At 37.1% G+C, this 16,868-nt stretch overlaps 1 protein-coding gene across 2 annotated transcripts in view; it reads left to right on the top strand.

Moving 5' to 3' along the window:
• The window catches only part of IMMP1L (inner mitochondrial membrane peptidase subunit 1), a 70,917-nt gene that overhangs the window by 15,740 nt on the left and 38,309 nt on the right, over positions 1 to 16,868 (top strand). For both annotated transcript variants that reach the window (XR_012646019.1, XM_074997654.1), the window contains exons 2-3: positions 15,749 to 15,882; positions 16,762 to 16,850. Coding sequence is in view for 1 of the 2 variants with exons in the window: in XM_074997654.1 (XP_074853755.1) it covers positions 15,778 to 15,882; positions 16,762 to 16,850 (194 nt within the window). In the remaining variant the exon portion in view is untranslated. The remainder of the gene's footprint in view (positions 1 to 15,748; positions 15,883 to 16,761; positions 16,851 to 16,868) is intronic.

Raw genomic sequence — 16,868 nt, forward strand, 5'->3', positions numbered from 1 at the left:
TACTCAGTACAATTGGTGCAATATCTGTAAAATGGAAGTTTTAGTTTATAACATTTAATATTTTACAGTCAACTCCTTTTACATATTGAATATGGAATCTGTATTGTCAGTGTCACAAATTTGTTGATTTTCAGCAGATTAATTTTCTACAGCAGACTCTAACATGACAGTTTTAAATTGAGCAACATAAAATATATTAGCTTGGATTCAGGAAGTCTTCAGGTTATAGTGGTCCGGTTCAAGTGCGGTAATTACATGGAAATATCTCAAAATTAGATAATGAAATTTGGTTAGTACAAATATATATTTCTTCCAGCACAATGAATTTTTACCTTGTCATAATAGGTAAATTCTTAAAATGTGATTCACAATAGTACAAAATCATGCAGTAAATGCTGAGGTAGGCTACCAGCATAAGATCAAAATAGGTACATATTTGTAGGATGTTACCTACCATCTGAACAAATTATTTGGCACTTTTTAGAAGTCATCACCTTAGCAAGCTACTTGTATCCAGGTATTCATTCTCTTATCTGGAGATTCAAATAGCTAAAATAATAGACAACTACTGGGCTTCATAATGGCCTGACCTTTGTAAATAGTTATGAGTCAAAAACCCAGTTTCTGTGGAGATGTTTAAGCGGTCTGAGTAATGGGTGTGATAATGAAAATGGAGGCATATACCAATGTCATTTCATGCATGGATGTGACCTCTTGGGGAATTCCAGCAGGAGTCTTGCAAATAGCACTGCTAGCCCTCCGTTAGCAGCTTGAGCTGACTGTTATGTTTTGTTTATGTGGTCGAACAAAAGTCCATGCCCACTTTGTGGTACAAGTGACACCTGGGTCAAAGAGTATTTCTGTAGGGCTTCAGATTTCTTATTTTAGCAGTGAAACACTGACACAACAGCCAAGACACACAACACTAACTCTCTGTTTGACTTTAATATGATGGTTGTAGAGTAATTTAGGTTTTGGTATTGATCTTTAAATGTTGGTGTATAGATGAAAAGTGATTTATAAAAACCATTTTTCTGCATATGTTAAATTGCATACTTATTGAGGTTCTTACATGCAAATATATACTTATAACCAAAGGTTTGTCCTTATAGTTTTAAAAGATTTGCGCAAACAATGTATTTGAATAATTTTATCTGAAAAGTGGTAATTGGTTTGTGCCTTCTTACAGGCTAGCCCCTCTTCATTAATGCAAATTCTAAGCAAGTCCACAATGTCCTTACCCCCTCCACATGTCTTGAAGCTCTGCTCAGGAATAATGCTGAATGAATTGAGATAGTATGGAAGGAAAAACAGATCAATTACAGGTTTCTTTGAGTAAACTTTTTTCATATAGAAATTCTTGTAAACTTAATTGTTTGATTGTAAGTCTATATTTGTATGAGGAGATTGGTGAGATATGTTCTTTAGCAACTCTAGACTCTCAAATGCTTTACAAGCATGAATGAGCACAAGCTTGTGAGATAAGTTAAAGATTTTGTTTTTAAAAATGGTGTTATTGAAACAGATTATGTTCTAGCAGCTTGGCTCAAGATCACAGAAGCAGTCATGTCAGAGCTGGGAGAATTCAGGAATTCCATTGTACTGATCACTAGATTGTTAGCTCTCTTTTGAGCCATGATTGGAAAAACTTGCTTAACCTATATGCTGGCAACCACAAAATTCCATTACAGATCTTTAATTTGCTGTTTATCTGCGTTTGCCTTTTTGTTGTAGTGGTGGCAGTTCTCTCCAGCACTGGAGGGAGTAAATTCTCATTTAAATATTCTGACTTTTGTCTAAAATTTTACAAACAATTCATTCAATCATAGTTTCTCTACTTCTCCTTCTTGGAATGGGAGTTGTATTTTATAATGACCATTCTCTGCTCAAAAGGAGAAAGGCAACGACCAGTTCTGTCAGTTTTTTTTATTGTTATGAAAATCATTTGGCAGAAGTTCTTGAGCAACCAGCTTTCATCATCCCTTCTTGATGGATTGAATTTCCAGCAGCCTTGGAAGTGACAGGCAGTCTCTGGACTTGACATTCTTATGCTGTTGCCAGATCACTTGGGCCTATTCTGCAAACCAGATTTTTAATATTTTGGGTATAAGACTTTACATTCATAAACAATACAAACTTGTTTATTGGTGCACAGTTTTTGTTTTTAGAGTTGCTTTTTTTTTTCTTTCAAAATGGTCTGATTGGGGTGGAGGAGAAGTTACTAAACAAAATGAAATACTCATTTTAACCTTTTTCAAACTCCAGCAGCCATACACATGATCTGTTTTTAATTTGTTTTTTGCAATTTCCATGGGTGAATGTGTTTTAAAATAAAGTTCAGAATAGCCAAAGTTGAAGAGTTCTGGAGGAGCAAATGCCCTACCAATTTTTTTTACCAGTCACCCTCTACTTGCTGTATAATATATATATTTATAGTTTAGTCTGTGTAAAATATTCTCTTATTATATTTCAGTTATTCCTCTATGGCCCCATCCTAGATGTTCGTGAAGTTGTGTTAAGTAAGACATGCACACCACATTTATATACAGTACCCTCTCAATTTGGTGTTTCCGGTCTATGAGATCTGTGGATGGGCAGAAATCTTATGCAGCCAATCACTGCTCTTCCTTTAAAAATATTTTTTTAAAAATATTGTGAGCCAAAAATATAGCAAGTTAAATTGTCCACTTTGGATCAATCCATGTAAGTAAAATTGGAAGAGACAGAAGATCATTATTGACTCTTCTGTATTTGGTGGTGCTGGTCATATTCTGCTGTGAATATGATGCTGAATAGTATTTATTACTATTTTGTGCATAAAATAATTGATTTAAAAATTGCAACTGAGGATGAATACAAGATTAAAGATGTGTTGTTCAGTCATAGGATATCTATTACAGCATGTATAATCCAGTATTTGACATAACTTGAATTTTGGAATTTGAGTAATTTCCTATGTTATAATGCCAGCATGCATCTTGCAGGCTCTGAAGTCCTCTGCATTTCTGTTGAGATGTATAAGAGTTGTGGGTGCTCCGCCCTTTGCAGAGCAGGACCTTTCTAATCTTTGTGCTAAATTTTGAGAAAGGTGCCTGTACGTCATTTGACTCACTAAGTCATTTTTCTTACCTATTATGATGTCAGCTGCATTTTGACTTGAAAATCATCAAATTAAATAATAGTTTATGCTGGCTTTTATTTTATTCATGCATTTAAAAACTGAAACTCAGATAAAAAGAGAGTTTCAAAATAAATTCAGTATATTATTTATGAGTGGAACAACACATTAGCATTGAGTTCACAATAGATCATATCGCTTTTATTCCATCTTACAAGCTTAGCAGCACAAACAGAATAATCAACATATTATTTGGCTGTCATCTGCTGAACAGAAACCAGAGATCACAAGGAGGTTTTCCCTAGCTGCAGTGATGGCCTTTTTGTTCCAAGTCCCCATCTGCGAGGGCCATGGTGTGTTATCATATGGAACGCGGGGTTTTCTGTAATCTTCTTAGCAGCACTGCAGTTTGAATCTTCATTCCATGTTTGTGTAATTTATAATTTTAATGAGACCATGGCTCTTGTGGGCTTTGAAATATATTAAAAGCTCTTTTGTGCATATGCTTTTGTTCTTGCTTAATAGGCTCAGTGTATTTAAAACTGATGAATTTTTATTCATAGATTTGTATGTCTGGGGATTAACTTAGACTGAATATCATTGCACTCATCTACTGATGTTTGGAAAGTACTGGTTTTTAATACTTGTATCCAAAAGTAGAGAAGAGCTTAAAGAATTTTTTGTATAAATACAGAAATAATACATCAATTTGAAATTTTACAGCCATGTGATAAAAAATTAAAACCAATATTTTCTTATTACATAAACACAGAGCAGGTAAGTGTGGCATTCTATGAGCAATTATTGTAAAAGTTGCATTATGAAGAATTAATTGTATAATCAGAATCCATGAAAATACGTTTGGTTTATGTATTGAAAACTTAGTAGCGAAAAACGGGCCTTTGGGAAAGCTGTCAAAGTTTATGAAGGAAAGTAACAAAATTACATGCTGTATTTGCAATCATCCTGTTATTTGTGTTCCTTTTCGCAGATCAAGTGCAAAAGGCAAATGACTTTTTCACAGTGGAGCTAGAATTTCACCCTTCATTTATACTTATTGTACTATTTTGCTTTTTAAACCAAGATTATATGATTTTACTTTATTAAACAAGATTGTTCATGACTGAGGAAAAACGCAGGAAAAGAACATTAGAGACTCATTCATTAAGTCACCATTGCTATACCCCAATATTTAATTTTGAGTTTTGCATATTTTTCAGGAAATGCTGAGGTCAGTTTCTTCTAAGTTTTGATTTGATTTAAAAATATTTTTAATAGCCATTCACAATTTAGCACACGTACTGCACATTTTAATATCTTGTATTTAGTGTGGGTTTGTTTTAAATGTTGAGTACATTGAGATTCTGAACCACCTCACTTCACTGATTTAGTTAGGCCAGTATTTCAGCTAAAATCTGCTAAGACACTCACATTTTCTTTTATCCAGTTAGCTTTGCTGGTGGTAGATATGAAATTTTGGGTCTAACGGGGAGAATAAATCCAGTCAAAATTTTCAAAAGTGCCCTAGGCCTTTTAAAGTCTATAGGGCCTAAGTCTCTTTTGAAAAAATGGGACTCAGGGACCTAAGTCACTTCAACGTTAAAAATTTACCCTAAATACTCTGTTAGCTCTAGAACGTGCGTTTACTGAAAGTTGGATTAGAGATTCTATAATTAGCAGAGTAGTGAAACTTGCTGTGTGATCATATTATACTACTTTAGTCTTTATAGAAATGGAGGTCTTCCACAAAAACATTGAGCAATGGGCCACAACATTTGTTTCCCAGCATTTTAAGGGTTCCTAGCCTGGCATTTTGCAGTTCACCCCTCTAAGCAAATAGTTTAGTAGCGTTGAGCTCTTTAGAGCTTGTTGTGCATGATAATTAATTAGGTAATGAGCTCTCCAAGGTAAGACCCACTTCTTCAGATTTTCAGAGATTGTAGTAGACCATTGGAATCCAGAATTAATATAGTGGGGGGCGGAGGAGGAAAAGAGGGGGAAAAGGAGAGGAGAGGGTCACCTGTCATTCATAGGACCAGTGAAAGAAGTAAGTTAAGTGGGATGGATGCATCAAATAAATATCCTATCTTAACAAAGTCCAATATGTAGTGTTATGGAGGAAGAAACAGTCTCCAGAATAGAGATGTAAAATCCTGTTTAATTGGTTAACCGGTTAAATGGAATGTTTAATTGGTTAACCAATTAAAGTGGGAGGGGGAACAGCTGGGGAAGCTGGAGATGGGCTCCCCAGCTGCCCCCACACACACAGACTTGTCGCGTGCCAGGGCTTGGGACCCACAATTATTTCTAATTTGGGGATAACTTATACCTCCCAGTCAGTGGCACTGCTATGGGCACCCACATGGCCCCACAATATCCCAAGATTTTTATGGCTGAACTAGAACAACATTTCCTCAGCTCCTGACTCTTAGCACCACTCCTCTACTTATGCTACATCAATGACATCATCATGTGGATCCATGGTAAGGAGACCCCCTGAACAATTCCACAGGGGTTTCAACAATTTGCATCCAACCATCAATCTCAGCCTGGATGATTCTACACAAGAAATCCATTTCTTGGACACTGCAGTACAAATCAACAAGGGCCAAATTAATACCACACTATAGCAGAAACCCACCAACTGCTGTTATACATGCCTCCTGCTTCCATCCAAGATATATCACGTGATCCATTGTCTACAGCAAGCCCTAACATACAACCATATCTGCTCCATTCCAACCAACAGAGACAAAAAACTACAAGATCTTTATCAAGTATTGTTAAAACTTAATTATCCAGTAGGGGGTATAAACAAACAGATTACCAGGTCCAGATAAATAACCAGAAGCCAGCTACTTCATGATAGGCCCAAGAAGGAAAATAATGGCACCACTTGTGAACACTTCCAGTCCTCAGCTTAAACTACTCCAGTGTATCATTGTCAATGTACAATGTACAACCTGTACTGGAACACTATTGTCCACTCTCATAGGTCTCAGCTGAAAGGCATTTTCTCTCCTGGAGACAGTCACCCAGCCTCAAGAAAATACTCACAAGCAGCCACATACCATGCCACAAATGCTAACCTAGGAACCTATCCCTGCAACAAACCCCATTGCCAGCTCTGTCCAAATAACTTTACTAGCAACACCATCACTAGACCTAACCATATCAGCCACGCCATCAGAAAACCATACACCAGCATATCTACTGATGTGTTACATGCCATCGTGTGCCAGCAGTGCTCCTCTGCCATGTACATTGAACGAACTGAACAGTCTCTGTGCCAAAGGATAAAGGGATATAAATCCGACATCAGGAATTGGAATACACGTAAACCTATAGGGAATACTTTAAACTCCCTGGACATTCAATAAAGGATTTGAAAGTAGCCATTCTTCTACAAAAGGATTTTACAACATGATTACAGAGGGAGACCTCTGAATTGGAATTCATTTGCAAGTGTGACACATTTAACCTTGGGCTTGACTGAGATCTCAGTTATCTTATGCATTATAAGGGAAATTTCCCTATCTTTGATATTCTCAAGATTGGTACTCATCCCATTTAATTTATTTCTTCCACTGGTCCTATAAATGTCAGGTGACTCTCTCCTCTCCCTTTTTTCCCTCCTTCCTTCCCTCTTCCCCCTGCTATATGAAGTCTGGATTCTAATTGTGTACTGCAGTCTTTGAAAATCTGAAAAAGTGGGCCTTACCCTGGGAAGCTCATTACCTAATAAATAAATTTGTTCCTTTAAGGTGCTACAGAACTGCTTGTTTTTTGTGACGCTACTGACTTAATGTGGCTACCCCCTGAGATGGTTCTGATGGTGTTAAATTTTGCATGTGAGTGCCAGCTCAGCAGTTTCATGTTACTGTCTGTTTCTGAAGTTTTTTTTGCTTGGGGATGGTAACTTTCAACTATGTAACTGTGTGTCCAATGAGGATAAAATGTTCCTCCATTGGTTTTCATACATTCACATAATATTACTATTCTTGATGACTGATTTGTGTCCATTTATTGTATAGAGACAGCCCAATTTGTCCAGTGTATGTGGCAGACTGATCTTTCTGGCACATGATGGCCTAGGTCACACTGGCGGATGTGCAGGTGAACTAGTCGGATGGTATGGTTGGTGTGGTTAGGTTCATGATGGTGTCACCAGGGTAGCTGTGGAATTTGTGACAGGGATTGGTTCTTGGATAGTGTTTCTGTTGTGGGGTGTGTGGTTGGTGCTGAGTATGGGCTTGTCTACCCTAGCTCCCTACTTCGAAGGGAGGATGGTAAGTAGGGTGTTGGGAGTTTATTAATGAAGTGCTGCGGTGCATGTGCAGTACTTCATTAAGCTAATTCTCCCCCTCGGCAACTTTGAAGCAGCAAACTTTTCAAAATTTTGAGGAGTAAAGGGACTTCGACATAGCCCGGACTAGCTACAGGAATGGTATGAAGGGAAAAAGTGTTTACACAAATTAAACTGTTTGTCAGAATGTAGATAAACACTTGACCTGAATGTACTTAATAGACAGTTCAATTTTCCTTCAGTTCTCATTAATGTACCTTGATTAAAAAATTGTGAAAAACCATTGATGTGAGTTGTGATGTTAAACTACAGTACCTGGTCTTTACCTAAAGCTTAGGTCAACTTAGCTACATTCCTTTGTGAATAATTCACACCCTTGGGGAAGGCAGTTAAGCTGCTGCAAGCCCTTTTATAGATAAGATTTGACCTAGTTCTAGACTAGAGAGTGAATTTAGTACAACAGAAAAACAGCAATTCCTGTAGTAAGTATCTACAGTGCAAGAGCTAGAGTAGGGTAGCTGCATTGTTACAGTTTTACCAGTATCTTACTGGTAGTGTAGACGTACCCTGAGAAGAGAAGGGGGTAGGAATGGCATTGCTTATATTCAGGAAAAATTGATAATTCTGTATCAATAAGTAGTGTATGACTCATTTACAATGAAAGTAAGTAGAAGTAGGTAGACTTTTGAATAATAATATGCTCACACATTTTTATTATAATCCATAAAACATGTTTTAGGGAAAATATATTTAATTTATCTGTCTTTTTTTATTGGCTGCTTTTTACATGTGTTCTGCATTTAAATTTCTCACACAAAATGTTAAAGGATCCTTTTACATAATGCCATTAATTATAGGGAGATAATAAATGTGTGATTTCTTAATTTTATTATGTACACACGCAATTATAATAAAAGATTACAGCAAATAAAATGTTAATTTCTAGACATTTTCTATGCACATTTTTCTTAGAGTGTGACTGTTATGGAAGCCAAGAATAAAAAGGGAATAACATTTGTGCTATCCTCACAGGACCTGTCAATAAAAAATGTAATAGGGGATTTAGGAATCTGGAAATGGCCAACTAATTTATGTGAATCTATTTTATTTCAGCTAGAAAGACCAAGCTCTGTTTCGTCTGTACTGCATATTGCAGAGCACAGGCTGTCTATAGAAAACCAGGCGGCTGCATATGGATAGTCCCTTGATATCATTCACTTGCTGTGTAATCTTATTATGCAAAGTTCTAATCTTCACCTAGAATGAATGCCTCTGGGTCAGAATATAGTCATATCAGGGTTTTTGAGGTCATGTTTTGTGATCCTTAGCTTATTCTTCTAAGTAGGGTTGGGATTTAAAGGGTATTCCCCAGACACTAGCAGAGATAGACAGCAGATCCTGCTGCCTTTTTGGAAGACAAGACCAACATGAGGTCCCTGGTAGGATTAAACTTGATTTGTAGCTGTAGGATTTTTTAACAGATGTATTATTGGACAGGGAATAGGGGGCCACCAGCACAGCGAAATTGGATCACAATTGGCATTCTCAGGGAGTCTGCTGGCTGCTAAAACAGCAGCTGCATGTGGATTTGACTTCTTTCAGGTGAAGCAACTTCCAGTCATTTGGAAAGGATGGGATGAAAAGGAACCTTGGTGATAATTTTGATGTCTGCAAGATTTAGTACCAATGTAATGGGATTATCGGTAACACCTTCACTGCAGAAAAAAGCCACCTGGCGCTATAACTGGCAGCAACCGAGAACTAATCCTTTCCCATCTCTTGGATGTCATTCATGAAGCTCAAAGTGATTTCTATCCTGCTAGCTGTGATTAATTTTATAAACAAAAAAAATCAGGTGACAAAGACATAGAATATATAAGAAAACTGAGCAGAAGATATTCATAATTGCATTTGTTTTCTTTGCTGCAAGATATAAGTTATGCTATTGTGATAAAAACATTTACTCTGTAGAATATAATTTAATACGGATGCCTAACTTTTTCCATAAACCTCTTTTTTTGCAGGTTAAAAACTTAGGGTCAGAGTTCTGCAATAAGTACACAGTATAGTAATATCTGGAATTATCCATAAAATATTAACAGTATTTTAAGCTAATATTTGTGTGATAAGGGGGTTTATACAGCAAATGCATTAAGCTGTCTGTGTCTCTGCCTTTGTTTACATAATTTTGGTATTTATCATGAATATTGCTTTTATGTTTACATCTGCTGTAGTTGCATGCTGTCAAGACAATGTATTGAAATGAACTTATTTAACTAATACGACACCTGAAGATGCTAAACTATTAATCTTTTTATAATTAATAAAATGCTATTTAAGTATGCTGATGAATATTTTTTTCCAGGAAAACTCATATTACATGGTCTTACTAATTGCCAGAGCACAACAATAGTAGAATTAGTGCTACAGTTTTATTTGAAATAACTTAATGAAGCATAATTTTTTTTATTTTACTTGATTGGATCATGCCATCAATGTGTGCTGTAAAATAAGATTTCATTGTAGACTTACTGTTCAAAGCCACCTGAAATTTTGTTTGGGGATTTTAATTATTTTGATATTCTTTAATTAATATACTAAAATACAGAAGAGAATTCTATGAAATTATTCCATTAATCATAAACTTGTGAATAACTTTGATCTCCATTACCTTGGTTGAGATAATAATTTTCTTAAATACTTAACAGCTATTGAACAATTTTTGCGTCCTTTGAGGAATGTCCTCTGTCCTGAATATTTCAGTATAATTCACTGTTCCTCTCTTACACTATATATGAACTAGGAGTAATAATATCTCTCTACTTCATGGGGTAGTGGAGTGAGACTTTAATTAAAGTTTGTGAAGTGCAGAGGATTATTAAGGTCAATCAGTAAAAGAACTGGGAACAAACTTGAGACCTTTTGGCTTGCTGTACATTTCACTTGGTTAGGTGGCAATTTTATAAGAGCTGTTGCAGCGTAAGTAGAACAATTCCATTTTACCAGACCCTTTATTTCCTTGGAAACTTCAGAAAGTGTTTCTGGTCAATTCACAGTTATACAGGGAATGGTGGAGTTTAGTCAGTGTGTTCTTTACAGAATTTGAGAATAAATTTACTGAATGTTCTTGATATGGTTTACTACCAAGTATGTAATAGCTTGGTGAAATAAAAACAGATTTCTTCTCAGCTCAGGGAAGTGGCAATTAAGATTTTTAATTATTAGAATTTGCTAGAAGTTGTGTTTCTCTGAAAGAGACACACTTTTTTCTGAAAGGGAATTTTTTTTCAGCCAGTCCAATTTAAAAATAAACTACTTAATTTATCAGTCACGAGCTCTGTTTTCATTCTCCCGCTTTTGCTCTTATCACTATTATGTGTTTCTGTTTCCCATGGTGTTAAATATTTTTATATTTAATGTGGTGCAACCAAATTAGGATTTACGTGTCATTTCTTGTGGACCATCCACAAATTGCTGAGGACTTTTTGATATGTTAATGGAATCATATATTAACATGCTTAACAGAATTTGATCAGCCCGAAATCTAGTACTGGGATATTTTTGTTAGACTTTAAAGTTGATTTCTGGCTCAGACAGCCCCTCTAGTAATTTACTGTAGGAGATAAATATTGCTGTTGTAACTGTTGCTAGAAATGTTGTGGTCATTAATTCACACTTGTCATATGACTCTAATCGATCTGCCACCACTCAATCTTCCTTTTATCACCTTAAAAACATTTCTATGCTAACAGCTTTTTTCTCTGGAGTCAAAGCTTTAGTACGTATTCTTAAATTTCTGAGGTTGATTAAAAGCAAATCAATTTTCTGGGTGTCCAGAATAATTCTTGAAATGAAGCTATTTCAAAATATTTCAGTACTTGATGATCTACAAAGTTTTTTATGGCTTGATTCTTTGCAAATTAGTCATTTTCTACTCTTCTTTACACTCTCTTGGCCTTTAGTTTTGAAAAAAAAATTGGTAATTTTATTGTATGACTGAAGTATTTTTGGTTACATTCTGTTCCGCTGTGTGAAATTTAGTATATTAAGGATACTAAATCATTGCTCATTTAAGTTTGCCACGATAGTGATCTTTGATATGAAAAGTGTTAAGTAAATGCTTTTGGAGTAAGAAACCGCAAGAAAAAAGTCAAAATGTTTTTGTCACCATTATTGTTTGTTTATCTTTGCAAGTAAATACTAAATACAAAGCAAATCTTGGCTGTAGTCCTATCTTTATTCAAGTAAGATGCTCATTGGTTTCTGTAGAAGTTTTGCGCAAATTAAGTACTCAGTATTTAACCCTATGTTGATATAATCTGATGTTTCAACATTTGAAATGGTTAAATGTCATAACAGAGAAGGAAAGATTTATACAACAGTGTTAACTAAGCCAGAATGCAGATAGAAAATATTTGTTTCTCCATCTTATCAAAAATGTAGAGTAATATTTGTTTTTTAAATTAATGTTTCATAACAGAGAGGGAGAAATCCTGACCCAATTGAAGTCAGTGGTGCAACTCCCACTAGCTGTAAACAGCCAGGATTTCTTCCAAAATGTGGAGTTTGAATGAGTTAATGTTCCTATAGCAGCCTTTGTTTTTTGTCTTTTAAAATAAACATACATGTGGAACTTACCTCCTACATTAAGTTAATATTTTTAAATGTGTTCCTTTGATAACTTTGGTAAGAGTGAGGTGGGAAAGAAATGCACATGTAATTATGCTAATATTTCAATGGTTCTAATAAGGCTTAAAAGTAGGTACTTCTCTGCTGGTTTGACTTGATGGTTTTTTTTGCAAGGTTAGGCCAATAGACCCTCAAAATATCCGTTCACATAGTGTTGTCTAAATTTTGGTAAACTAGAAGTGTAGAAATTAAAGGTGCTGATCATTATAGACTTTCTTATTTACTTAAAGGAGTTCTGTGGGCAATTTAGTATTTAGATATTAGTGTATTTGACAAAGCACCATAAATATGGACCTTTCCAAAATCTTGAGAATTCTCAGGTATTCTCTCATCCACATTTTTGTGTTTTTTCTGGTGTATAAATAAAGTGACTTTTTTTTTTTCTGGTGATAGTGATGCCTTCTCCCTTATATTAGGCCTAGTCATGCAAACCCATACTAATGTGAATGGTCCCTTTGGGTACGTGTACTCTTCAATAAAAATAGATAAAATAAACAAACAAAAAGAAAATCCTCGTGGCAATGAGTCTGAGCCCCTGTACAGACTTGGGTTTATACTAAGGTACTGAAAGTAACAGCATAGGCCAGTACTTCCCAATTTTATTTGGCCACAGAACTCTTTTGAACTTGAAAGAATTTTGTGGAACCCCATTCCCAGGCTCTACCTCCCTCAGCCGCCAAACCAGCCCCCCATTTCCAGGCTTTACCCGCCTCAGCCCTCAGCTCCCCAATCAACCCCCTCATCCCTAAGCTTTACCCCTTCATCTCCAGGCTTAACCCTTCCCAGCTCCAATCTTGCCTACCCCCTGGTCTCCAGGTTTAACCCCTCCTTGCCCCAAAATGGCTCCTGGTACTAAGCCATCTGTGGTGCTGGCTGAGGAGCCTATGCTGGGCAGCCATATGTGCCCAGCAGAAGGAAAGCTGGTGTGGAGGCATTCTGTTGGCTGGGGTGAGCTGAGCCACGCCCACGAGAGGGGTGTGGCCACTTAAGTAGCAGTGTAAGTGAGGGGTTCTCTGCGACTCCATTTTGTGCTGCCGCTAAGATAATGGAACTAAAATCAGTTGATTTAACAGCTGGATCCCTCCTGTCAGCTGTTAAACTGATTAAATTTAGTTCTACTGTTTCAGTGGCAGCAGGGCAGGGAACTGCAGAGGAGTCGGCTATTGTTCTGTGAGAATATTCCATTACACTTATTTGCGGAACCCTAGAGTTCCACGGAATACCATTTTGGGAACACTGGCACGTTCCCTCTTGAGCTAGAGCTTAGGAGCTGAGGTCTGTCCCCTTTGCTTGGTGGCTGAGTCCAAGCTCTAGAATGCGAGTCTGGAGCTCTGAGACCTGCTGCTACAGGTTGTTTATTTTGCAATGCAGTGCACCCATTGAAGACGCCCTTAAAGGACAAAGAGACCACTGCATTAATGCAATTTTCTCCTAGTGCTACTCCTTTGGTGAATTAGGTAATAAATCTTTTGTCTTTTACTATGAAGTGTTTCTTGTTAAAAAGAAAATGTAGTACCAACATTTGAAAAAGAACAAGCTCTTTGATACTATCATGAACCTGCATGCTGCTTCTAACACACAATATCAGACCAATTCCCTGATTCATATACCTTACAGTTAAAATTCTGAACTTCTGTATTGACTTCAGATCTGAGGGTATCAATTGCTACTCAGCTGGTGTTCAACAATTTGTAGGACAGAGCCCTAAGAAGTTGCACAAGACACAAAGGGTCTTTAGTAAAGTGTAGAAAATGTTTCACAGTAACCAATGTGATTTTGTTTTAGCTGAGAAATAAGCATTTTATAGTAAAAGTGAACTGTTCTGAACCAACAAAGAATTTAGGCATGTGCTTAAGTGTTTTGCTGGATTGTACAAAAATACCACTTATTATGAACCACACTTTAATAAAATGAATAAATATTCTCCCTTTCTGATATATGGATACTCTTATGTCCTATCTGTGTGGATTTTGCCACCAGTATAGATAATTGAGTGAGTCCTCATCTGTTAGCAATGGAAATGACAGCCAACCCAGAAGCAGAGATTTTACGCCCAGTATCACCACCTCTCCTGACTTGCAGGCTTTCCCATCTCTCACTGAGAGAAGCTAGTTTGTCTCTGCTGAGGCACCATCTTCTTTCCAAGTGTGAGCATTTGTCTAAACTGCCAGGTTGCCTTGGTAGTGCTTTAATGTGGCAGTGTGATTACGACATCAGCGCTGGGAGAGAGGTCTCACCTGGTACTGTAGATGAACCACCTCCATGATGGTAGAAGTTAGCAGTACTAGGAGTTTGTTTACACTGGCATGTTATGGTGCTGTAAGTTGCTGCGCTTGGCTGTGTGTTTTTTCACATGCTGGGAAAGTTACAGTGCCATAAAATGGCTGTTGCAGACAAGCCCTCAGTGAAGCTTCAGACGAATACAAGCCAGAACAGAAGAAAACAGGCTCCTCCCAGAAATATAATAGTTGAAAAAGTTCTTCCAAGTGCTTTTCCTCTTCAGTCTTTGTCAGAGTACATTCTAACCCAGACACAGAACAAGAAATACTCTACTTTCAAATCTTTTAGCTGGGGTAGTGTATGTGGAGAGAGCTGGTCTCTAGCTTGTGCAGAACTTAAATCATTAAGGCTATGGCAACACTTGCCCCCTTCTTTGAAGGGGGCATGGTAATCAGGGTAATGGGAGATTGCTAATCATAGAATACTAGGACTGGAAGGGACCTCAAGAGGTCATCAAGTCTAGCCCCCTGTCCTCATGGCAGGATCAAGTACTGTCTAGACCATCCCTGATAGACATTTATCTAACCTGCTCTTAACTATCTCCAGAGATGGAGATTTGACAATTTTCCTAGGCATTTTATTCCGGTGTTTGACCACCCTGACGGTTAGGAACTTTTTCCTAATGTCCAATCTAAACCTCCCTAAGGCTTTTTAAACTAGAACCAACACCTTGAATGGCAACATGGCAGCTGCTTGGGTCAGGTGTAATATGTTCCCTGTTGGCTGCCACTTTTCGGCAGCTGAAGTTTACAAGCAGTTTTCAGGTGTAGTGCCCAGTGAAATGTTTGCTGTAATGCAGTATCCAGGTGGAGAGGCAAAAATCACTGTGCCAAGTTCCAAATATAAATGGAATTATTACAAGCTTCCTGTTAAATACAAATGGGAAAAAATACATTTGAATAGTGATAACTGAACATTCAGCAAGAAACCCCAACAGTAAACTCAAGGTTAAAAAAGCATCAGCCAAGGGAGCAGAAATTCTTTGTCACTTCGTGCTGTTTCCCTATGCCTAACCCGCTTTCCCTTACTTCAGCTGCCCATTGGCTCTCATCTAGAGCATTTCAGTCATATGCTGGTCATATCAATCAACTGCCCTTTCTTCATGCGGAGAAGTAGTCCTAGAGCTGCTTATCATCCACACACTGTTGGGATTATAGTTCAAACAGCACTATTCAAAACCACACATGCCGTTCCTCTCACTGTTCAATATTTCCAGTATTTCTAATGATTTGCTGTTTGCGTTCTCATACTTCATATGGCTGCTTTAAAAAAATAGAACACACAAAACAAAACCAGCCTGTTTTTCCTTTAAAAAAAGGTTGACTAATTATTTACCTTTTATTAATTTACTTTAGGGCCTGCTGCACAACAGTAACACTGTGCTATGCTTCGAGATGTTATGGGGAAAACCTTTCGACTTCTGGGATATAGCATTCAATATGGCTGCATAGCACACTGTGCCTTTGAGTACCTTGGAGGAATTGTTGTGGTAATTTAATTTTCATGCTAATAAAGAAAAATGGACTTAATCACATCTTTACTATAATAGAGAACATTTTTAGTATCAGTATTTTAATATCATGGTTCATTTCTGCATATCCACTTTTAAATCAGTTAGTGTCCAGTTTTGTTTGGTTGAATTTTTATTTGTTTTTAACTAACTGAACAGCCATTCCTGGCTGGAGGAATTTGCCTCATGAAAATTGTATCTATGTTATATGCTTGTTTATATGCTTAATATTGCAAAGCACTTAGCTCCTCAAGTTCTGTTGCAGCCAATGGCTGTTAAATGCATTGAGCACCTTACAGAAATTTGGGAACACAGCTCTTTAAAAAAGCATTTTTCCAGTCCCAATCTTAGCTCTGCCAGCACAAAGGCTACACAATCTGGCCCTTGTACCCAAAATTGGTTATAGTTGATGTAGAGTCCCTGTCAGATTCTTCGCCATGCCCACCTCATAATGGTTGAGGAAAGGAGCAAGTCGGACGGACCCTGCAAACCCTCTCCATGACTCCCTAATGATCCTTGGCTGCTGCAATGGTTTCATCCCCATGACTTCCTAATGATCCTTGACTGCTGTAATGGCCTTTTTGGATTGTTGGCAGCTGTGGCAGTGTAGAACAATTGTTTTGGAGATCAGAGTAGACTGGTGCACGATGTATTGATATTTCCACAACACTGATGTTGTGGGAGCTCAAATGGACCCTTCTCAAATGTCTTGTGCTCCTTGGCCCCAGTTAAGAATCTAGCCTTTTGTTCACCCTCCCCTCAGTTTGATTTGTTTGCAAATAATTGAATCTCTTAAGCATTATGCAAGTTAAAAAAATTTGCAGATAATAATATATATATATTCTTTTTAATTTACAGTGTTCTGGCCCTTCGATGGAACCAACAATTCAAAATTCTGATATTGTCATTTCAGAGAATCTTAGTCGCCATTTTTATTGCATTCAGAAGTATGTTGCTTTGTTTAG

Source organism: Carettochelys insculpta, chromosome 6 (assembly GCF_033958435.1).
Source record: "Carettochelys insculpta isolate YL-2023 chromosome 6, ASM3395843v1, whole genome shotgun sequence".
NCBI lineage: Eukaryota > Metazoa > Chordata > Testudines > Carettochelyidae > Carettochelys > Carettochelys insculpta.